The sequence below is a fragment of the Scyliorhinus torazame genome, chromosome 22, assembly GCF_047496885.1.
Source record: "Scyliorhinus torazame isolate Kashiwa2021f chromosome 22, sScyTor2.1, whole genome shotgun sequence".
Taxonomy (NCBI): Eukaryota; Metazoa; Chordata; class Chondrichthyes; order Carcharhiniformes; family Scyliorhinidae; genus Scyliorhinus; species Scyliorhinus torazame.
In genome coordinates this window covers 98478026-98503160 of record NC_092728.1, presented here as the reverse complement: position 1 = coordinate 98503160, position 25135 = coordinate 98478026, and the positions used below count along the sequence as shown (strand labels likewise).

General features: G+C 51.0%; 1 protein-coding gene across 2 annotated transcripts in view; it reads left to right on the top strand.

Moving 5' to 3' along the window:
• Positions 1 to 21466, top strand: part of slc27a4 (solute carrier family 27 member 4) — a 68642-nt gene extending 47176 nt beyond the window's left edge. Inside the window, exons 11-12 of one of the 2 annotated variants that reach the window (XM_072488704.1) lie at positions 9236 to 9382; positions 20949 to 21466. In XM_072488704.1, the coding sequence (XP_072344805.1) occupies positions 9236 to 9382; positions 20949 to 21106 (305 nt within the window). In that variant the 3' untranslated portion in view covers positions 21107 to 21466. The remainder of the gene's footprint in view (positions 1 to 9235; positions 9383 to 20948) is intronic. The other variant, XM_072488705.1, reaches the window with a different exon arrangement.
• The last annotated feature ends 3669 nt before the right edge of the window (positions 21467 to 25135 follow it).

Sequence of the window (25135 nt, the reverse complement as noted above, 5' to 3'; positions counted from 1 at the left end):
CTCTCTAATAAACCACCCTGTCAATCCCCTCTCTCTGTAATAAACCACCCTGTCAATCCTCTCTCTGTAATAATCCACCCTGTCAATCCTCTCTCTGTAATAAACCACCCTGTCAATCCCCTCTCTCTGTAATAAACCACCCTATCAATCCCCTCTCTCTGTAATAAACCACCCTGTCAATCCTCTCTCTGTAATAAACCACCCTGTCAATCCTCTCCCTGTAATAAACCACCCTGTCAATCCCCTCTCTCAGTAATAAACCACCCTGTCAATCCTCTCTCTCTGTAATAAACCACCCTGTCAATCCCCTCTCTCAGTAATAAACCACCCTGTCAATCCTCTCCCTCTGTAATAAACCACCCTGTCAATCTCCTCTCTCTGTAATAAACCACCCTGTCAATCCCCTCTCTCTCTAATAAACCACCCTGTCAATCCCCTCTCTCTGTAATAAACCACCTTGTCAATCCCCTCTCTGTAATAAACCACCCTGTCAATCCCCTCTCTGTAATAAACCACCCTGTCAATCCCCTCTCTCTGTAATAAACCACCCTGTCAATCCCCTCTCTCAGTAATAAACCACCCTGTCAATCCTCTCCCTCTGTAATAAACCACCCTGTCAATCCCCTCTCTCTGTAATAAACCACCCTGTCAATCCCCTCTCTCTGTAATAAACCACCCTGTCAATCCTCTCTCTGTAATAAACCACCCTGTCAATCCCCTCACTCTGTAATAAACCACCCTGTCAATCCTCTCTCTGTAATAAACCACCCTGTCAATCCCCTCTCTCTGTAATAAACCACCCTGTCAATCCTCTCTCTGTAATAAACCACCCTGTCAATCCTCTCTCTGTAATAAACCACCCTGTCAATCTCCTCTCTCTGTAATAAACCACCATGTCAATCCTCTCCCTCTGTAATAAACCACCCTGTCAATCCTCTCTCTGTAATAAACCACCCTGTCAATCTCCTCTCTCTGTAATAAACCACCCTGTCAATCCTCTCCCTCTGTAATAAACCACCCTGTCAATCCCCTCTCTCTGTAATAAACCACCCTGTCAATCCCCTCTCTCTGTAATAAACCACCCTGTCAATCCTCTCTCTGTAATAAACCACCCTGTCAATCCCCTCTCTCTGTAATAAACCACCCTGTCAATCCTCTCTCTGTAATAAACCACCCTGTCAATCCCCTCTCTCTGTAATAAACCACCCTGTCAATCCTCTCTCTGTAATAAACCACCCTGTCAATCCCCCCTCTCTGTAATAAACCACCCTGTCAATCCCGTCTCTCTGTAATAAACCACCCTGTCAATCCCCTCTCTCTGTAATAAACCACCCTGTCAATCCCCTCTCTGTAATAAACCACCCTGTCAATCCTCTCTCTGTAATAAACCACCCTGTCAATCCCCTCTCTGTAATAAACCACCCTGTCAATCCCCTCTCTCTGTAATAAACCACCCTGTCAATCCTCTCTCTGTAATAAACCACCCTGTCAATCCCCTCTCTCTGTAATAAACCACCCTGTCAATCCTCTCTCTGTAATAAACCACCCTGTCAATCCCCTCTCTCTGTAATAAACCACCCTGTCAATCCTCTCTCTCTGTAATAAACCACCCTGTCAATCCTCTCTCTCTGCAATAACCCACCCTGTCAATCCGCTCTCTCAGTAATAAACCACCCTGTCAATCCCCTCTCTCTGTAATAAACCACCCTGTCAATCCGCTCTCTCAGTAATAAACCACCCTGTCAATCCCCCCTCTCTGTAATAAACCACCCTGTCAATCCCCCCTCTCTCTGTAATAAAGCACCCTGTCAATCCCCTCTCTCCGTAATAAACCACCCTGTCAATCCTCTCTCTCTGTAATAAACCACCCTGTCAATCCTCTCTCTGTAATAAACCACCCTGTCAATCCCCGCTCTCTGTAAACCATTCTGTCAATCCCTTCTCTCAGTAATAAACCACCCTGTCAATCTCCTCTCTGTAATAAACCACCCTGTCAATCCCCTCTCTCTGTAATAAACCACCCTATCAATCCCCTCTCTCTGTAATAAACCACCCTGTCAATCCTCTCTCTCTGTAATAAACCACCCTGTCAATCCCCTCTCTCAGTAATAAACCACCCTGTCAATCCTCTCCCTCTGTAATAAACCACCCTGTCAATCTCCTCTCTCTGTAATAAACCACCCTGTCAATCCCCTCACTCTGTAATAAACCACCCTGTCAATCCCCCCTCTCTGTAATAAACCACCCTGTCAATCCCGTCTCTCTGTAATAAACCACCCTGTCAATCCCCTCTCTCTGTAATAAACCACCCTGTCAATCCCCTCTCTGTAATAAACCACCCTGTCAATCCTCTCTCTGTAATAAACCACCCTGTCAATCCCCTCTCTGTAATAAACCACCCTGTCAATCCTCTCTCTGTAATAAACCACCCTGTCAATCCCCTCTCTCTGTAATAAACCACCCTGTCAATCCTCTCTCTGTAATAAACCACCCTGTCAATCCCCTCTCTCTGTAATAAACCACCCTGTCAATCCCCTCTCTCTGTAATAAACCACCCTGTCAATCCCCTCTCTGTAATAAACCACCCTGTCAATCCTCTCTCTGTAATAAACCACCCTGTCAATCCCCTCTCTGTAATAAACCACCCTGTCAATCCTCTCTCTGTAATAAACCACCCTGTCAATCCCCTCTCTCTGTAATAAACCACCCTGTCAATCCTCTCTCTGTAATAAACCACCCTGTCAATCCCCTCTCTCTGTAATAAACCACCCTGTCAATCCCCTCTCTCTGTAATAAACCACCCTGTCAATCCGCTCTCTCAGTAATAAACCACCATGTCAATCCCCTCTCTCAGTAATAAACCACCCTGTCAATCCTCTCTCTCTGTAATAAACCACCCTGTCAATCCTCTCTCTGTAATAAACCACCCTGTCAATCCCCGCTCTCTGTAAACCATTCTGTCAATCCCCTCTCTCTGTAATAAACCACCCTGTCAATCCTCTCTCTGTAATAAACCACCCTGTCAATCCGCTCTCTCTGTAATAAACCACCCTGTCAATCCCCTCTCTCTGTAATAAACCACCCTGTCAATCCGCTCTCTCAGTAATAAACCACCATGTCAATCCCCTCTCTCAGTAATAAACCACCCTGTCAATCCTCTCTCTCTGTAATAAACCACCCTGTCAATCCTCTCTCTGTAATAAACCACCCTGTCAATCGCCTCTCTCTGTAATAAACCACCCTGTCAATTGCCTCTCTCTGTAATAAACCACCCTGTCAATCCCCCCTCTCTGTAATAAACCACCCTGTCAATCCTCTCTCTCTGTAATAAACCACCCTGTCAATCCCCTCTCTGTAATAAACCACCCTGTCAATCCTTTCTCTGTAATAAACCACCCTGTCAATCCCCTCTCTCTGTAATAAACCACCCTGTCAATCCTCTCTCTCTGTAATAAACCACCCTGTCAATCCTCTCTCTCTGCAATAACCCACCCTGTCAATCCGCTCTCTCTGTAATAAACCACCCTGTCAATCCTCTCTCAGTAATAAACCACCATGTCAATCCCCTCTCTCAGTAATAAACCACCCTGTCAATCCTCTCTCTCTGTAATAAACCATCCTGTCAATCCTCTCTCTCTGTAATAAACCACCCTGTCAATCCCCTCTCTGTAATAAACCACCCTGTCGATCCCCTCTCTCTGTAATAAACCACCCTGTCAATCCCCTCTCTCTGTAATAAACCACCCTGTCAATCCCCTCTCTGTAATAAACCACCCTGTCAATCCTCTCTCTGTAATAAACCACCCTGTCAATCCCCTCTCTGTAATAAACCACCCTGTCAATCCTCTCTCTGTAATAAACCACCCTGTCAATCCCCTCTCTCTGTAATAAACCACCCTGTCAATCCTCTCTCTGTAATAAACCACCCTGTCAATCCCCTCTCTCTGTAATAAACCACCCTGTCAATCCCCTCTCTCTGTAATAAACCACCCTGTCAATCCGCTCTCTCAGTAATAAACCACCATGTCAATCCCCTCTCTCAGTAATAAACCACCCTGTCAATCCTCTCTCTCTGTAATAAACCACCCTGTCAATCCTCTCTCTGTAATAAACCACCCTGTCAATCCCCGCTCTCTGTAAACCATTCTGTCAATCCCCTCTCTCTGTAATAAACCACCCTGTCAATCCTCTCTCTGTAATAAACCACCCTGTCAATCCGCTCTCTCTGTAATAAACCACCCTGTCAATCCCCTCTCTCTGTAATAAACCACCCTGTCAATCCGCTCTCTCAGTAATAAACCACCATGTCAATCCCCTCTCTCAGTAATAAACCACCCTGTCAATCCTCTCTCTCTGTAATAAACCACCCTGTCAATCCTCTCTCTGTAATAAACCACCCTGTCAATCGCCTCTCTCTGTAATAAACCACCCTGTCAATTGCCTCTCTCTGTAATAAACCACCCTGTCAATCCCCCCTCTCTGTAATAAACCACCCTGTCAATCCTCTCTCTCTGTAATAAACCACCCTGTCAATCCCCTCTCTGTAATAAACCACCCTGTCAATCCTTTCTCTGTAATAAACCACCCTGTCAATCCCCTCTCTCTGTAATAAACCACCCTGTCAATCCTCTCTCTCTGTAATAAACCACCCTGTCAATCCTCTCTCTCTGCAATAACCCACCCTGTCAATCCGCTCTCTCTGTAATAAACCACCCTGTCAATCCTCTCTCTGTAATAAACCACCCTGTCAATCCTCTCTCTGTAATAAACCACCCTGTCATTCCTCTCTCTGTAATAAACCACCCTGTCAGTCCTCTCTCTCTGTAATAAACCACCCTGTCAATCCCCTCTCTGTAATAAACCACCCTGTCAATCCCCTCTCTCTGTAATAAACCACCCTGTCAATCCCCTCTCTCTGTAATAAACCACCCTGTCAATCCCCTCTCTCTGTAATAAACCACCCTGTCAATCGTCTCTCTGTAATAAACCACCCTGTCATTCCTCTCTCTGTAATAAACCACCCTGTCAATCCTCTCTCTGTAATAAACCACCCTGTCAGTCCTCTCTCTCTGTAATAAACCACCCTGTCAATCCTCTCTCTCTGTAATAAACCACCCTGTCAATCCTCTCTCTCTGTAATAAACCACCCTGTCAATCCTCTCTCTCTGTAATAAACCACCCTGTCAATCCCCTCTCTGTAATAAACCACCCTGTCAATCCCCTCTCTCTGTAATAAACCACCCTGTCAATCCCCTCTCTCTGTAATAAACCACCCTGTCAATCCCCTCTCTCTGTAATAAACCACCCTGTCATTCCTCTCTCTGTAATAAACCACCCTGTCATTCCTCTCTCTGTAATAAACCACCCTGTCAATCCTCTCTCTCTGTAATAAACCATCCTGTCAATCCTCTCTCTCTGTAATAAACCACCCTGTCAATCCCCTCTCTGTAATAAACCACCCTGTCGATCCCCTCTCTCTGTAATAAACCACCCTGTCATTCCTCTCTCTGTAATAAACCACCCTGTCAATCCCCTCCCTCTGTAATAAACCACCCTGTCATTCCTCTCTCTGTAATAAACCACCCTGTCAATCCCCTCTCTGTAATAAACCACCCTGTCAATCCCCTCTCTCTGTAATAAACCACCCTGTCAATCCCCTCTCTCTGTAATAAACCACCCTGTCAATCCTCTCTCTGTGCAATAACCCACCCTGTCAATCCCCTCTCTCTGTAATAAACCACCCTGTCATTCCTCTCTCTGTAATAAACCACCCTGTCAGTCCTCTCTCTCTGTAATAAACCACCCTGTCAATCCCCTCTCTCTGTAATAAACCACCCTGTCAATCCTCTCTCTGTAATAAACCACCCTGTCAATCCTCTCTCTCTGTAATAAACCACCCTGTCAATCCTCTCTCTGTAATAAACCACCCTGTCAATCCCCTCTCTCTGTAATAAACCACCCTGTCAATCCTGTCTCTCTGTAATAAACCACCCTGTCAATCCACTCTCTCTGTAATAAACTACCCTGTCAATCCCCTCTCTCTGTAATAAACCACCCTGTCAATCCTCTCTCTCAGTAATAAACCACCCTGTCAATCGTCTCTCTGTAATAAACCACCCTGTCAAACCCCTCTCTCTGTAATAAACCACCCTGTCAATCCTCTCTCTCTGTAATAAACCATCCTGTCAATCCCCTCTCTCTGTAATAAACCACCCTGTCAATCCCCTCTCTGTAATAAACCACCCTGTCAATCCCCTCTCTCTGTAATAAACCACCCTGTCAATCCTCTCTCTCAGTAATAAACCACCCTGTCAATCCTCTCAGTAATAAACCACCCTGTCAATCCTCTCTCTCTGTAATAAACTACCCTGTCAATCCCCTCTCTCTGTAATAAACCACCCTGTCAATCCTCTCTCTGTAATAAACCACCCTGTCAATCCTCTCTCTCAGTAATAAACCACCCTGTCAATCCTCTCTCTCTGTAATAAACCACCCTGTCAATCCCCTCTCTCTGTAATAAACCACCCTGTCAATCCCCCCTCTCTGTAATAAACCACCCTGTCAATCCCCTCTCTGTAATAAACCACCCTGTCAATCCCTTCTCTCTGTAATAAACCACCCTGTCAATCCTCTCTCTGTAATAAACCACCCTGTCAATCCCCCCTCTCTGTAATAAACCACCCTGTCAATCCCCTCTCTGTAATAAACCACCCTGTCAATCCCCTCTCTCTGTAATAAACCACCCTGTCAATCCCCTCTCTCTGTAATAAACCACCCTGTCAATCCTCTCTCTCTGTAATAAACCACCCTGTCAATCCTCTCCCTCTGTAATAAACCACCCTGTCAATCCTCTCTCTCTGTAATAAACCACCCTGTCAATCCTCTCTCTCTGTAATAAACCACCCTGTCAATCCTCTCTCTGTAATAAACCACCCTGTCAATCCCCCCTCTCTGTAATAAACCACCCTGTCAATCCCCTCTCTGTAATAAACCACCCTGTCAATCCTCTCTCTGTAATAAACCACCCTGTCAATCGTCTCTCTCTGTAATAAACCACCCTGTCAATCCCCTCTCTGTAATAAACCACCCTGTCAATCGTCTCTCTCTGTAATAAACCACCCTGTCAATCCCCTCTCTGTAATAAACCACCCTGTCAATCGTCTCTCTCTGTAATAAACCACCCTGACAATCGTCTCTCTCTGTAATAAACCACCCTGACAATCGTCTCTCTGTAATAAACCACCCTGTCAATCCTCTCTCTCTGTAATAAACCACCCTGTCAATCCTCTCTCTCTGTAATAAACCACCCTGTCAATCCCCTCTCTCTGTAATAAACCACCCTGACAATCGTCTCTCTGTAATAAACCACCCTGTCAATCCCCTCTCTCTGTAATAAACCACCCTGTCAATCGTCTCTCTCTGTAATAAACCACCCTGACAATCGTCTCTCTCTGTAATAAACCACCCTGTCAATCCCCCCTCTCTGTAATAAACCACCCTGTCAATCCCCTCTCTCTGTAATAAACCACCCTGTCAATCCTCTCTCTGTAATAAACCACCCTGTCAATCCCCCCTCTCTGTAATAAACCACCCTGTCAATCCCCTCTCTCTGTAATAAACCACCCTGTCAATCCCCTCTCTGTAATAAACCACCCTGTCAATCCTCTCTCTGTAATAAACCACCCTGTCAATCCTCTCTCTCTGTAATAAACCACCCTGTCAATCCCTTCTCTCTGTAATAAACCACCCTGTCAATCCCCTCTCTGTAATAAACCACCCTGTCAATCCTCTCTCTCTGTAATAAACCACCCTGTCAATCCTCTCTCTCTGTAATAAACCACCCTGTCAATCCCCTCTCTCTGTAATAAACCACCCTGTCAATCCCCTCTCTCTGTAATAAACCACCCTGTCAATCCTCTCTCTCTGTAATAAACCACCCTGTCAATCCCCTCTCTCTGTAATAAACCACCCTGTCAATCCTCTCTCTCTGTAATAAACCACCCTGTCAATCCCCTCTCTCTGTAATAAACCACCCTGTCAATCCTCTCTCTGTAATAAACCACCCTGTCAATCGTCTCTCTGTAATAAACCACCCTGTCAAACCCCTCTCTCTCTCTGTAATAAACCACCCTGTCAAACCCCTCTCTCTCTCTAATAAACCACCCTGTCAATCGTCTCTCTCTGTAATAAACCACCCTGTCAAACCCCTCTCTGTAATAAACCACCCTGTCAATCCCCTCTCTCTCTGTAATAAACCACCCTGTCAATCGTCTCTCTGTAATAAACCACCCTGTCAATCCTCTCTCTCTGTAATAAACCACCCTGTCAATCCTCTCTCTGTAATAAACCACCCTGTCAATCCCCTCTCTCTGTAATAAACCACCCTGTCAATCCCCTCACTCTGTAATAAACCACCCTGTCAATCCTCTCTCTCTGTAATAAACCACCCTGTCAATCCCCTCTCTCTGTAATAAACTACCCTGTCAATCCTCTCTCTCTGTAATAAACCACCCTGTCAATCCTCTCTCTGTAATAAACCACCCTGTCAATCCCCTCTCTCTGTAATAAACCACCCTGTCAATCCCCTCTGGATGACTAGCTTCTGTAGGATTGTACAACTGGGAGGTGGAGGAAGATTAGGTCTGTACATTATTCTTGTTTTAAATTAACGTTTCTCGTTTGCTTTTGAATACGTGTCCTGCCGCTGTCTTCACACCTTTCTCTTAACATTAGTTGAATTTTGCAGTCACTCATCACATTTTAGTTGCAGACTCTGACCAGCAGATGGTGGTGTTCAGTGACGTTTGGAAGTCCTGGAATTACCCAAACTGACACTTAGAAATCATTGTGGTCTCATTTGCTTTTTAATCTTTCCCAGTATGTGGGCGTCGCTGGCTAGGCCAGAATTTTAGTCTATTCCTAACTTCCCTTGGGAACCGTTGCAGTCCATGTGGTGTACCTACACCCACCGTGCTGTTAGGGAGGGAGTTCCAGGATTTTCACCCAGCGACAGTGAAGGAACGGCGATATATTCCTACGTCAGGATGGTGTGTGACTCGGAAGGGAGCCCATTGTCTGCCTGATGGTCTGTCTGTAATTGAGGAGGTCACACATGCGCCGCGACTGTACTCCGCTTTCACCATTTACAGTCACTGAAACATTGAGTACCTCCCTCCCTAACATTTGACCCTTTCTGTGTGTCCCCCCCCCCCCCCCCCCCCACAATTATCTTTAGGGGCGGAAGGTAAAACCGGACTGGCTGCCATCGCAGACCCCAACAATCAGGTCGACTTGGAGACATTCTACACCAACCTCCAGGTGGCTCTGCCGCCGTATGCACGGCCGGTCTTCCTGCGGATTCTGCCGGCAGTGAGCAAGACAGGTCTGAGACTCTCCAAATTCTTGGGAATGTTGGGAAAGAATGCTTTTCCCCAGATTGTTGTCATCTGCAGTCCTGTTGCATTCACCTATTGTTTAAGGGGGTCGGCAGCCAATCAACCAATTACCCTCTTGTCGTTGTTAAGGTTGTGGGCTGAATATCAGCCAAGACATTGTGGGCCCCACTCCCTGCTCGTCTCTGAGATTTATAAAGTATTTTTATTAAGGTTTTGCAGAATTTTTCATAATAAAACAGTAGTAACAATAATAACAAAACAATCTAGAGTGACCATTAACATAGTGCAAAAAGAGAATACACAATAACAATTAAATAGACATTACCCCGCGTGACTCAGTCTTCCCACACCATCCCAATGAAGCACTCACCCCACCCCACCCCCCACTTACGGATTGCTGCTGCTGACATTTTAATTTTCCCGAGAAAATCGACGAACGGCTGCCACCTCCGAGAGAACCCTAGCGTAGACCCTCTTAAGGCAAACTTTATTTTCTCCAGACTGAGAAACCCAGCCATGTCACTAATCCAGGTCTCTGCACTCGGGGGCTTCGAGTCCCTCCACATTAATAAAATCTGTCTCCGGGCTACTAGGGAGGCAAAGGCCAAGACGTCAGCCTCTTTCGCCCCCTGAACTCCCGGGTCTTCTGACACTCCAAAGATTGCTATCGCTGGACTCGGCACCACCTGTGTGTTAAGCACCTTGGGCATTGCCCTCGCGAACCCTTGCCAAAACTCTCTCAAGCTCCGGGCATGCCCAAAACATGTGGACATGGTTTGCAGGGCTGCCCTTGCACCTCATACAGCTGTCCTCTACCCCAAAAAACGTGCTCATCCTGCCTGCCGTCATGTGTGCCCGGTGGACCACCTTAAATTGAATTAGACAGCCTGGCACATGATGAGGAGGAATTAACCCTGCCCAGGACCTCTGCCCACAGACCTGCTTCCAACTCCTCACCTTGCTCCTCCTCCCACTTGCCCTTGAGCTCCTCCACCGGGGTTTCCTCCGCCTCCTGTAGTTCCTGGTAGATATCCGACACCTCCCCCTCCCCCACCCAGGTGCCGGAGACCGCCGTGTCCTGTAACCTCAGTGGCGGCAGCGTCGGAAAGGCCACTACCTGTTTTTTCAAGAAGGCTCGTACTTGCAGATATTTAAAGGCGTTTCCTGGCGGCATATTAAATTTGTCATCTAGCGCCTTCAAACTGGGAAAGCTTCCATCTGTGAACAGATCTCCCATCCTTCTGATGCCTGCCCTCTGCCAGCTCTGGAACCCACCATCCATCCTACCCGGGACAAACCTGTGGTTGTTACATATCAGGGTTCAGACCGACGCTCCCTCCACCTTCTTGTACCTCTTCCACTGTCCCCAGATCCGCAGTGTCGCCACCACCACCGGACATGTGGAGTAATGGGTCGGCGAGAACGGCAAAGGAGCCGTTATCAAAGCTCCCAGACTAGTGCACATGTAACTTTCCCGTCCATAGAACCATAGAATTCCTACAGTGCAGAAGGAGGCCATTCAGCCCATCAAGTCTTTACCGAGGGGCAGCACGGTAGCATTGTGGATAGCACAATTGCTTCACAGCTCCAGGGTCCCAGGTTCGATTCCGGCTTGGGTCACTGTCTGTGCGGAGTCTGCACATCCTCCCCGTGTGTGCGTGGGTTTCCTGCGGGTGCTCCGGTTTCCTCCCACAGTCCAAATATGTGCAGGTTAGGTGGGTTGGCCATGATAAATTGCCCTTGGTGTCCAAAATTGCCCTTAGTGTTGGGTGGGGTTATGGGGATAGGGTGGAGGTGTTGACCTTGGGTAGGGTGCTCTTTCCAAGAGCCGGTGCAGACTCGATGGGCTGAATGGCCTCCTTCTGCACTGTAAATTCTATGATAGTACCTTTACATGACGCCCCCCCCCCCTCCCATTACCCACTTCCTAATCATAACTATATTGGCCGCTCAGTACCTGCTCGTCTTTGAGTGTTGTGTCTGTCGGAAAGGGGAAATGTGACATTGGTTTAGCGACTCCTCTGCAAAAATCTGTTCACTCCCTCAGTACTGACCCTCTGACAGTGCGGCACTCCCTCATAACTGACCCTCTGACAGTGCAGCACTCCCTCAGTACTGACCCTCTGACAGTGCAGCACTCCCTCAGTACTGACCCTCTGACACTGCAGCACTCCCTCCGTACTGACCCTCTGACAGTGCAGCACTCCCTCAGTACTGACCCTCTGACAGTGCAGCACTCCCTCAGTACTGACCCTCTGACAGTGCAGCATTCCCTCAGTACTGACCCTCTGACACTGCAGCACTCCCTCCGTACTGACCCTCTGACAGTGCAGCACTCCCTCAGTACTGACCCTCTGACAGTGCAGCACTCCCTCAGTACTGACCCTCTGACAGTGCAGCACTCCCTCATAACTGACCCTCTGACAGTGCAGCACTCCCTCAGTACTGACCCTCTGACACTGCAGCACTCCCTCCGTACTGACCCTCTGACACTGCAGCACTCCCTCCGTACTGACCCTCTGACAGTGCAGCACTCCCTCAGTACTGACCCTCTGACAGTGCAGCACTCCCTCAGTACTGACCCTCTGACAGTGCAGCACTCCCTCAGTACTGACCCTCTGACACTGCAGCACTCCCTCCGTACTGACCCTCTGACAGTGCAGCACTCCCTCAGTGCTGACCCTCTGACAGTGCAGCACTTCCTCAGTACTGACCCTCTGACAGTGCGGCACTCCTGCAGTATTGACCCTCTGACAGTGCGGCACTCCCTCAGTACTGACCCTCTGACGGTGCAGCACTCCCTCAGTACTGACCCTCTGACAGTGCAGCACTCCCTCAGTATTCCCGCTCTGACAGTGCAGCACTCCCTCAGTACTGACCCTCTGACGGTGCAGCACTCCCTCAGTACAGACCCTCTGACGGTGCAGCACTCCCTCAGTACTGACCCTCTGACAGTGCGGCACTCCCTCAGTACTGACCCTCTGATAGTGCGGCACTCCCTCAGTACTGACCCTCTGACAGTGCGGCACTCCCTCAGTACAGACCCTCTGACGGTGCAGCACTCCCTCAGTACTGACCCCCTGACCGGGCTGCACTCCCCCAGTACTGCCCCTCTGATAGTACAGCACTCCCTCAGTACTGACCCTCTGACAGTGCGGCACTCCCTCAGTACTGACCCTCTGACAGTGCGGCACTCCCTCAGTACTGACCCTCTGACAGTGCAGCACTCCCTCAGTACAGACATTCCGATAGTGCAGCACTCCGTCAGTACTGACCCTCTGACAGTGCAGCACTCCCTCAGTATTCCCGCTCTGATGGTGCGGGGCTCCCTCAGTACTGACCCTCTGACAGTGCAGCACTCCCTCAGTATTCCCGCTCTGATGGTGCGGGGCTCCCTCAGTACTGACCCTCTGACAGTGCAGCACTCCCTCAGTACTGATCCTCTGACAGTGCAGCACTCCCTCAGTACTGACCCTCTGACAGTGCAGCACTCCCTCAGTACTGACTCTCTGACAGTGCGGCGCTCCCTCAGTACTGACCCCCTGACCGGGCTGCACTCCCCTAGTACTGCCCCTCTGACAGTGCAGCACTCCCTCCGTACAGACATTCCGATAGTGCAGCACTCCGTCAGTACTGACCCTCTGACAGTGCAGCACTCCCTCAGTATTCCCGCTCTGATGGTGCGGGGCTCCCTCAGTACTGACCCTCTGACAGTGCAGCACTCCCTCAGTACTGATCCTCTGACAGTGCAGCACTCCCTCAGTACTGACCCTCTGACGGTGCAGCACTCCCTCAGTACTGACCCTCTGACAGTGCAGCACTCCCTCAGTACTGACCCTCTGACAGTGCAGCACTCCGTCAGGACTGACCCTCTGACAGTGCAGCACTCCCTCAGTATTCCCGCTCTGATGGTGCGGGGCTCCCTCAGTACTGACCCTCTGACAGTGCAGCACTCCCTCAGTATTTCCGCTCTGATGGTGCGGGGCTCCCTCAGTACTGACCCTCTGACAGTGCAGCACTCCCTCAGTACTGATCCTCTGACAGTGCAGCACTCCCTCAGTACTGACCCTCTGACAGTGCAGCACTCCCTCAGTACTGACCCTCTGACAGTGCAGCACTCCCTCATAACTGACCCTCTGACAGTGCAGCACTCCCTCAGTACTGACCCTCTGACACTGCAGCACTCCCTCCGTACTGACCCTCTGACCCTCTGACACTGCAGCACTCCCTCCGTACTGACCCTCTGACATTGCAGCACTCCCTCAGTACTGACCCTCTGACAGTGCGGCACTCCCTCAGTACTGACCCTCTGACAGTGCGGCACTCCTGCAGTATTGACCCTCTGACAGTGCGGCACTCCCTCAGTACTGACCCTTTGATAGTGCAGCACTCCCTCAGTATTCCCTCTCTGACAGTGCAGCACTCCCTCAGTACTGACCCTCTGATAGTGCGGCACTCCCTCAGTACTGACCCTCTGACAGTGCGGCACTCCCTCAGTACAGACCCTCTGACGGTGCAGCACTCCCTCAGTACTGACCCCCTGACCGGGCTGCACTCCCCCAGTACTGCCCCTCTGATAGTACAGCACTCCCTCAGTACTGACCCTCTGACAGTGCGGCACTCCCTCAGTACTGACCCTCTGACAGTGCGGCACTCCCTCAGTACAGACCCTCTGACGGTGCAGCACTCCCTCAGTACTGACCCTCTGACAGTGCAGCACTCCCTCAGTACAGACATTCCGATAGTGCAGCACTCCGTCAGTACTGACCCTCTGACAGTGCAGCACTCCCTCAGTATTCCCGCTCTGATGGTGCGGGGCTCCCTCAGTACTGACCCTCTGACAGTGCAGCACTCCCTCAGTATTCCCGCTCTGATGGTGCGGGGCTCCCTCAGTACTGACCCTCTGACAGTGCAGCACTCCCTCAGTACTGATCCTCTGACAGTGCAGCACTCCCTCAGTACTGACCCTCTGACAGTGCAGCACTCCCTCAGTACAGACCCTCTGACGGTGCAGCACTCCCTCCGTACTGACCCCCTGACCGGGCTGCACTCCCCCAGTACTGCCCCTCTGACAGTGCAGCACTCCCTCAGTACAGACATTCCAATCGTGCAGCACTCCGTCAGTACTGACCCTCTGACAGTGCAGCACTCCCTCAGTATTCGCGCTCTGATGGTGCGGGGCTCCCTCAGTACTGACCCTCTGACAGTGCAGCACTCCCTCAGTATTCCCGCTCTGATGGTGCGGGGCTCCCTCAGTACTGACCCTCTGACAGTGCAGCACTCCCTCAGTACTGACCCTCTGACAGTGCAGCACTCCCTCAGTACAGACCCTCTGACGGTGCAGCACTCCCTCAGTACTGACCCTCTGACGGTGCAGCACTCCCTCAGTACTGACCCTCTGACAGTGCAGCACTCCCTCAGTACTGACCCTCTGACAGTGCAGCACTCCGTCAGTACTGACCCTCTGACAGTGCAGCACTCCCTCAGTATTCCCGCTCTGATGGTGCGGGGCTCCCTCAGTACTGACCCTCTGACAGTGCAGCACTCCCTCAGTATTCCCGCTCTGATGGTGCGGGGCTCCCTCAGTACTGACCCTCTGACAGTGCAGCACTCCCTCAGTACTGATCCTCTGACAGTGCAGCACTCCCTCAGTACTGACCCTCTGACAGTGCAGCACTCCCTCAGTACTGACCCTCTGACAGTGCAGCACTCCCTCATAACTGACCCTCTGACAGTGCAGCACTCCCTCAGTACTGACCCTCTGACACTGCAGCACTCCCTCCGTACTGACCCTCTGACACTGCAGCACTCCCTCAGTACTGACCCTCTGACACTGCAGCACTCCCTCCGTACTGACCCTCTGACAGTGCAGCACTCCCTCAGTACTGACCCTCTGACAGTGCAGCACTCCCTCAGTACTGACCCTCTGACAGTGCAGCACTCCCTCATAACTGACCCTCTGACAGTGCAGCACTCCCTCAGTACTGACCCTCTGACACTGCAGCACTCCCTCCGTACTGACCCTCTGACACTGCAGCACTCCCTCCGTACTGACCCTCTGACAGTGCAGCACTCCCTCAGTACTGACCCTCTGACAGTGCAGCACTCCCTCAGTACTGACCCTCTGACAGTGCAGCACTCCCTCAGTACTGACCCTCTGACAGTGCAGCACTCCCTCAGTACTGACCCTCTGACACTGCACCACTCCCTCCGTACTGACCCTCTGACAGTGCAGCACTCCCTCAGTGCTGACCCTCTGACAGTGCAGCACTTCCTCAGTACTGACCCTCTGACAGTGCGGCACTCCTGCAGTATTGACCCTCTGACAGTGCGGCACTCCCTCAGTACTGACCCTCTGACGGTGCAGCACTCCCTCAGTACTGACCCTCTGACAGTGCAGCACTCCCTCAGTATTCCCGCTCTGACAGTGCAGCACTCCCTCAGTACTGACCCTCTGACGGTGCAGCACTCCCTCAGTACAGACCCTCTGACGGTGCAGCACTCCCTCAGTACTGACCCTCTGACAGTGCGGCACTCCCTCAGTACTGACCCTCTGATAGTGCGGCACTCCCTCAGTACTGACCCTCTGACAGTGCGGCACTCCCTCAGTACAGACCCTCTGACGGTGCAGCACTCCCTCAGTACTGACCCCCTGACCGGGCTGCACTCCCCCAGTACTGCCCCTCTGATAGTACAGCACTCCCTCAGTACTGACCCTCTGACAGTGCGGCACTCCCTCAGTACTGACCCTCTGACAGTGCGGCACTCCCTCAGTACTGACCCTCTGACAGTGCAGCACTCCCTCAGTACAGACATTCCGATAGTGCAGCACTCCGTCAGTACTGACCCTCTGACAGTGCAGCACTCCCTCAGTATTCCCGCTCTGATGGTGCGGGGCTCCCTCAGTACTGACCCTCTGACAGTGCAGCACTCCCTCAGTATTCCCGCTCTGATGGTGCGGGGCTCCCTCAGTACTGACCCTCTGACAGTGCAGCACTCCCTCAGTACTGATCCTCTGACAGTGCAGCACTCCCTCAGTATTGACCCTCTGACAGTGCAGCACTCCCTCAGTACTGACTCTCTGACAGTGCGGCGCTCCCTCAGTACTGACCCCCTGACCGGGCTGCACTCCCCTAGTACTGCCCCTCTGACAGTGCAGCACTCCCTCAGTACAGACATTCCGATAGTGCAGCACTCCGTCAGTACTGACCCTCTGACAGTGCAGCACTCCCTCAGTATTCCCGCTCTGATGGTGCGGGGCTCCCTCAGTACTGACCCTCTGACAGTGCAGCACTCCCTCAGTACTGATCCTCTGACAGTGCAGCACTCCCTCAGTACTGACCCTCTGACAGTGCAGCACTCCCTCATAACTGACCCTCTGACAGTGCAGCACTCCCTCAGTACAGACCCTCTGACGGTGCAGCACTCCCTCAGTACTGACCCTCTGACGGTGCAGCACTCCCTCAGTACTGACCCTCTGACAGTGCAGCACTCCCTCAGTACTGACCCTCTGACAGTGCAGCACTCCGTCAGTACTGACCCTCTGACAGTGCAGCACTCCCTCAGTATTCCCGCTCTGATGGTGCGGGGCTCCCTCAGTACTGACCCTCTGACAGTGCAGCACTCCCTCAGTATTTCCGCTCTGATGGTGCGGGGCTCCCTCAGTACTGACCCTCTGACAGTGCAGCACTCCCTCAGTACTGATCCTCTGACAGTGCAGCACTCCCTCAGTACTGACCCTCTGACAGTGCAGCACTCCCTCAGTACTGACCCTCTGACAGTGCAGCACTCCCTCATAACTGACCCTCTGACAGTGCAGCACTCCCTCATAACTGACCCTCTGACAGTGCAGCACTCCCTCAGTACTGACCCTCTGACACTGCAGCACTCCCTCCGTACTGACCCTCTGACCCTCTGACACTGCAGCACTCCCTCCGTACTGACCCTCTGACAGTGCAGCACTCCCTCAGTACTGACCCTCTGACAGTGCGGCACTCCCTCAGTACTGACCCTCTGACAGTGCGGCACTCCCTCAGTACTGACCCTCTGACAGTGCGGCACTCCTGCAGTATTGACCCTCTGACAGTGCGGCACTCCCTCAGTACTGACCCTTTGATAGTGCAGCACTCCCTCAGTATTCCCTCTCTGACAGTGCAGCACTCCCTCAGTACTGACCCTCTGATAGTGCGGCACTCCCTCAGTACTGACCCTCTGACAGTGCGGCACTCCCTCAGTACAGACCCTCTGACGGTGCAGCACTCCCTCAGTACTGACCCCCTGACCGGGCTGCACTCCCCCAGTACTGCCCCTCTGATAGTACAGCACTCCCTCAGTACTGACCCTCTGACAGTGCGGCACTCCCTCAGTACTGACCCTCTGACAGTGCGGCACTCCCTCAGTACAGACCCTCTGACGGTGCAGCACTCCCTCAGTACTGACCCTCTGACAGTGCAGCACTCCCTCAGTACAGACATTCCGATAGTGCAGCACTCCGTCAGTACTGACCCTCTGACAGTGCAGCACTCCCTCAGTATTCCCGCTCTGATGGTGCGGGGCTCCCTCAGTACTGACCCTCTGACAGTGCAGCACTCCCTCAGTATTCCCGCTCTGATGGTGCGGGGCTCCCTCAGTACTGACCCTCTGACAGTGCAGCACTCCCTCAGTACTGATCCTCTGACAGTGCAGCACTCCCTCAGTACTGACCCTCTGACAGTGCAGCACTCCCTCAGTACAGACCCTCTGACGGTGCAGCACTCCCTCAGTACTGACCCTCTGACGGTGCAGCACTCCCTCAGTACTGACCCTCTGACAGTGCAGCACTCCCTCAGTACTGACCCTCTGACAGTGCAGCACTCCGTCAGTACTGACCCTCTGACAGTGCAGCACTCCCTCAGTATTCCCGCTCTGATGGTGCGGGGCTCCCTCAGTACTGACCCTCTGACAGTGCAGCACTCCCTCAGTATTTCCGCTCTGATGGTGCGGGGCTCCCTCAGTACTGACCCTCTGACAGTGCAGCACTCCCTCATAACTGACCCTCTGACAGTGCAGCACTCCCTCAGTACTGACCCTCTGACACTGCAGCACTCCCTCCGTACTGACCCTCTGACCCTCTGACACTGCAGCACTCCCTCCGTACTGACCCTCTGACAGTGCAGCACTCCCTCAGTACTGACCCTCTGACATTGCAGCACTCCCTCAGTACTGACCCTCTGACAGTGCGGCACTCCTGCAGTATTGACCCTCTGACAGTGCGGCACTCCCTCAGTACTGACCCTTTGATAGTGCAGCACTCCCTCAGTATTCCCTCTCTGACAGTGCAGCACTCCCTCAGTACTGACCCTCTGACGGTGCAGCACTCCCTCAGTACTGACCCTCTGACAGTGCAGCACTCCCTCAGTATTCCCGCTCTGAGAGTGCAGCACTCCCTCAGTACTGACCCTCTGACGGTGCAGCACTCCCTCAGTACAGACCCTCTGACGGTGCAGCACTCCCTCAGTACTGACCCTCTGACAGTGCGGCACTCCCTCAGTACTGACCCTCTGATAGTGCGGCACTCCCTCAGTACTGACCCTCTGACAGTGCGGCGCTCCCTCAGTACTGACCCCCTGACCGGGCTGCACTCCCCCAGTACTGCCCCTCTGATAGTACAGCACTCCCTCAGTACTGACCCTCTGACAGTGCGGCACTCCCTCTTTACTGACCCTCTGACAGTGCGGCACTCCCTCAGTACAGACCCTCTGACGGTGCAGCACTCCCTCAGTACTGACCCTCTGACAGTGCAGCACTCCCTCAGTACTGACTCTCTGACAGTGCGGCACTCCCTCAGTACAGACCCTCTGACGGTGCAGCACTCCCTCAGTACTGACCCTCTGACAGTGCAGCACTCCCTCAGTATTCCCGCTCTGATGGTGCGGGGCTCCCTCAGTACTGACCCTCTGACAGTGCAGCACTCCCTCAGTATTCCCGCTCTGATGGTGCGGGGCTCCCTCAGTACTGACCCTCTGACAGTGCAGCACTCCCTCAGTATTCCCGCTCTGATGGTGCGGGGCTCCCTCAGTACTGACCCTCTGACAGGGCCAGGGCCGCACTCCTTAAGACCATAAGTTTTAGGAGCAGAATTAGGCCATTGGGCCTCTCTAGTCTGCGCTGCTATCCCATCATGGCTGATATGTTCCTCATCCCCATTCTCTTGCCTTCTCCCCATAACCCTCCTTGTCTACATATTAGTCACGAAATGAGCTTATTTATTAAGAACTCCAGATTTGTGCTTGAAGTGCTGTTACCTACGGAGGTACAAACCAAGAGTTGGATGGTGAAATTAGACAGAATATTTTTTTCTTAGAACATCAGAACTTAAAAACTCAGAGCAGAATTATGCAATTTAGCCTCTCGAATCTGCTCCACCCTACAATGTGATCATAGCTGATCTCGTGATGGCCTCAACTCCACCGTCCTGCCTGTTCTCCATAGCCCTTCAACCCATTACTAATTAAAAACCTGTCTAACTCCTCAATTTACTCACTGTCCCAGCATCCACCGCCCTCTTGGGTAGCGAATTCCACACATTCACAACCCTTTGGGAGTAGTTTCTCCTGAACTCTGTTTTAAATCTGCTACCTCTTATCCTGAGACGATGACCCCTCGTTCTAGAATGCCCCATGAGGCATCCGCTCCACGTCTACTTTATCCATAACTTTGATCATCTTGTACACCTCAATTTGATCTCCCCTCATTCTTCTAAACTCTGGAGAGTATAGACCGAAACTGCTCAATCTCTCTTCATACGACAAACCCCTCATCTCTGGAATCAATCTGGTGAACCTCCACTAAACTGATTCCAATGCCACTACATCTTTGCTCAAATAAGGGGACCAAAACTGTGCCCAATACTCCAGGTGCGGTCTCACCAATGTCTTGTTAAGTTGCAACAACATTTCCTTACCTTTATTCTCTATTCCTTGAGCTACAAATGCCAACATTCCATTTGCTTTCTTTATTACCTGCTGCACCTGCATGCTAAGTTTCTGTGACTCATGCACGAGGATACCCAGATCCCTCTGCAGCGGAGCACCCCGAAGTCTCGCCCCATCGAGATAATAAGTTGCCATCCCATTTTTCCGACCAAAATGCATGTGTCACACTTGGCTACGTTAAACTCCGTCTGCCACATTTTGGCCCCTCTCCTAATCTATCTATAACCCTTTGTAAGGTACTTATTTCCTCTGCAACTTACTTTAGTGTCATCTGCAAATTTGGCTATAGAACTGCCTATCCTTGTATCCAAGTGCATTGTAAACAGTTGGGGCCCAAGGACCGAACCCTGCGGCACCCCACTTGTTACATCTTGCCATCCGGAAAAAGACTCATTTATCCCGACTCTCTGTCTCCTGTTCACCAGTGCGGCACGAAGAGTGTCGACCCTGGACGAAGTCTGTGGAGTGGGCGTTGAATCCACAATCTCCTGACTCCGGGAAATGCGTGCTGATGAGCCTCGCTAACATTGAGCAATTGCTTTCCGGACACTGACACCCCACTTTTCCTTCATATTCCCAGGAACATTCAAATTCCAAAAAACAGAGATGAGAAAGGAAGGATTTGACCCCAGAGTGATTAAGGACAGACTTTATCTCCTCGATCAAAAACAACAGAAGTATGTCCCTTTGGACGAAGAACTCTTCAAAAGCATCCAATCAGGGAAAAAGAAGCTATGATTAAAAAATATATCTATAAATATATGTTTACCTCACCCTTACTGCTGTCAGTAGCTATAAAAAGCAAAAGGGATAATTAATTCAGTTCTGTTACTTGACCAGATTTGCATGTACAGAAACTTTACAGAGATTTCCATTATTTTTCTTTATCTATGTTTATTACAGATTTGCTAGTAATTTATGAAGAGCGGTTATCACATTTTTGCACAAGAGAATTATAGTTAATTTTTACTGTATGCATTGTTTGGGGCGGTGATCTTCAATTGGGACTAAAGCTTTATATTTATTTGTTTTCCCCTTCAGGGCGCTGTATAGCATCCTAGAGTGTTTGAAAATGTAATTAAACAGGATTGGAAAGGGGAGGAGAGCTGTCTCGATTTGATGCTCCTCTGAATTATCACTTCGTCCTGATCCTTTCCCACCTTTAAGATTATTGTTCCAGGATGCAGAGAAGAATGCGACTGGTTTTAGTCTCCTTATCTAAGCAGGGTGTGCAACAAAGATTCACTGGATTGCATCCTGGGATGAGTAGGTTGTGCTACGAGCAGATATTGAGTCGATTGTTTTTGTTATTTGTTCACGGGGCATGGGCTTCGCCGGCTGGGCCAGCGTTTTTATTGCCCATCCCTAATTGCCCTCCAGAAGGTTGAGGTGAGCCGCTATCTTGAACCGCTGCAGACCCTGTGGTGTAGGTACACCCACTGTGCTGTTAGGGAGGGAGTTCCAGGATTTTGACCCTCGACAGTGAAGGAATGGACGATATATTTCCAAGTCTCAATGGTGAGTTGCTTGGGGAGGAACTTGCAGGTGTGGTACTTGCGAGAACCTCCAGGTGGCGGTGTTTCCATGAGTCTGCTGCCTTTGTCCTTCTAGATGGTGGTGGTCATGGATTTTTATCATAGAATTTACAGTGCAGAAGGAGGCCATTCGGCCTATCGAGTCTGCACCAGCTCTTGGAAAGAGCACCCTACCCAAGGTCAACACCTCCACCCTATCCCCATAACCCAGTAACCCCACCCAACACTAAGGGCAATTTTGGACACTAAGGGCAATTTATCACGGCCAATCCACCTAACCTGCACATCTTTGGACTGTGGGAGGAAACCGGAGCACCCGGAGGAAACCCACGCAGACACGGGGAGGACGTGCAGACTCCGCACAGACAGTGACCCAAGCCGGAATCGAACCTGGGATCCTGGAGCTGTGAAGCAATTGTGCTATCCACAATGCTACCGTGCTGCCTAAGGAGCCTTGGTGAGTTACTGCAGCGCATCTTGTAGATGGTACACAAGGCTGCCACTGTTCGTCGGTGATGGAGGGAGCAAATGTTTGATGTTGTGGAAGAGGTTCCAATCAGGTGGGGCTGCTTTGTCCTGGATGGTGTTGAGCATCTTGAGGATTGTCGGAGCTGCACTCATCCAGACAAGTGGAGAGTATTCCATTGCACTCCTGACATGTGCCTTGTAGATGGTGGATAGGCTTTAGGGAGTCAGGTGGTGAATTACTTGCCGCAGAATTCCTAGCATCTGACCTGCCCTGGTAACCACATAATGGCTAGTCCAGTTCGGTTTCTGGTTGTGGGCAGGTGAAAACGTGGAGTTGAGATTACAATCAGATCAGTCATGATCTTATCGAATGGCAGAGCAGGCTGGAGGGGCCGAATGGCTGGCTCCTAATTCATATACATAGAAAATAGAAGCAGGTGGAGGCCATTCGGCCCTTCGAACCTGCTCCATCATTCATTATGATCATGGCTGATCATCAAGTTCAAAAGCCTGAACTCGCCTTCTCCCCTATATCCCTTTAGCCCAAAGAGGCGATGTCTAATTCTATATGTTCGTAAGTCAATGATAAACCCCCAGGATGTTGATAGTAGAGGATTCAGCGGCAGTAGTGGCATTAAGTGTCGGGGGAAGTTATTCGATCCTGTCTTGTTGCAGATAGTTATTGAATGGCATTCGTGTGGCATGAATGTTGACCACCACGCATCCAATCATGAGTACTCTGAGATGTAGATCATCACCTCTGTCCTAAATGGCCTGCCCAGTATCCTGAGACTGTGACCCATTGTTCTAGATGCACCATATCCTCCAGACCCCAACACCCCATGTTGCCTGTTAGGGGGTCCTCGAGCACCCCCTTACCCCACCTCATCAGGGCATGGCATCCCTGGGCTCAATCCCTGGCAGTGCCACCTGGGCCCCCTGGCAATGTCACGGTACCCAGGAGGCAGGGGGAGTGCCAGGATACTACCCGGACCACCAAGGGCACTCCGATGGCCTGGGAGACCCCCCAGGTGCGCCCGGTCCATGTTTGTGTGGACCAGTGCCGAACAGCGCCATGGCGAAGTCTTTCGGGTGCGGGCATTTGCTCCCGGGGCCTTGGGAGAATCTGGCACCAACATATTTAAATGAGCCCAACTGCTGATTGAATAATATAAATCTGTATCCCGTCCAGCAAGGGCAACATCCAGATCGCGACGTCTCGCAAGCATCACAAATCTCGGGAGAGGCCTCTCGACTCTGGGCCAATGAGGCCGTTCGATCGGGCCCATTGTCTTATGAGGAAATGTTGAGCAGGTTGGGCCTTTATTATTGGAGCAGACTCTATGGGTCGAATGGCCTACTTCTGCTCCTAAGTCTTATGGTCTACTCATTGCAGTTTAGAAGAATGAGAGGTGATCTCTTTGAAACATTTAAGATTATGAGGTTCGCTGCTGACGAATTTCCACCTCCTGGGGCATTTCGAGCTGGGGGTGGGGTGAGTTTAAAAATACGTGTTCTTCCATTTAAGATGGAGATGAGAAGGAATTTCCTCTCTGAGGGTCATTGGTGTTCAGAATTCTCTCCTCCAACACACAATGAAGGTGGGGGTCATTAAACATATTCAAGGCTGAGTTAGACCTTTGACTGATCGGCGGCACATTGGGTTAGCACCATTGCTTCACAGCTCCAGAGTCCCGGGTTCGATTCCCGGCTCGGGTCACTGTCAGTGCGGAGAATGCACGTTCTCCCCGTGTCTGCGTGGGTTTCCTCCGGGTGCTCCGGTTTCCTCCCACAGTCCAAAGTTGTGCAGGTTAGGTGGATTGGCCATGATAAATTGCCCTTAGTGTCCAAAAAGGTGAGGTGGGGTTACTGGGTTACAGGGATAGGGTGGAGGTGTGGGCTTAAGTAGGGTGCTCTTTTCAAGGGCTGGTGCAGACTCAATGGGCTGAATGGCCTCCTTCTGCACTGTAAATTCTATGATTAGGGTGTCTAGGATATGGGTGCAGGCAGAAGGTGGAGGTAAGGCCCCCATCAGATCAGCCATGACCTTATTAACTGGCCGAGCAGGCTCGATGGGCAGAATGGCCTCCTGCAGCTTCGGGTGTATTACTAGAAGGAATCCTTCAGGACCCCAACATAGTCTGCGCACTGAGACCATTCTGCGCATTGAATCCATATCAGCTCTCTGTAGAACAATCCAATCAGTCCGGTTCCTCCTCCTCTATCTCTGCCACCCTGTAAGTATATCTTCAGCAAATACCCACACAATATCCTGCTGAAATCATCTCTGCTCCTACCGCCCTCGTTGGCAATGAGACCCACTAGGTGAAGGAATCATTGCTCATTTTTGCCCGTCCACGGTGAGTCAATTGCAGCTCTGCTACCCTGGCTACGGTTTGGCCAAGGATGCATAGACAGAAATCGCTTACTTGGCCCTTCAAACCGGCTGCCATTGAAGGGGAAGCACTGAGGGGGTTAAGGCTGCAGGATACTCTAACTGATGTTATCCTGCCCGGTAACTGAGGAGGACGATTCCCTGGCATTGGCTGCGAGCAGAGCCGCAATTGGCCAATGACAGATCAAATTCACGGTGGGCGCGCTAGCCCACATCCTTCTGCGTTGTTTTTCCCTGTGCAGTTTGCTGTTACTCCTCAGCAATTACCCCCTGTTGACCTTGCAGTTGCTGACTATGCAGCAACACAGGACACCGAGCAAACCCCCACAGGAATAAGCAATAATGTAGTCTTGTGTGTCATACATACTA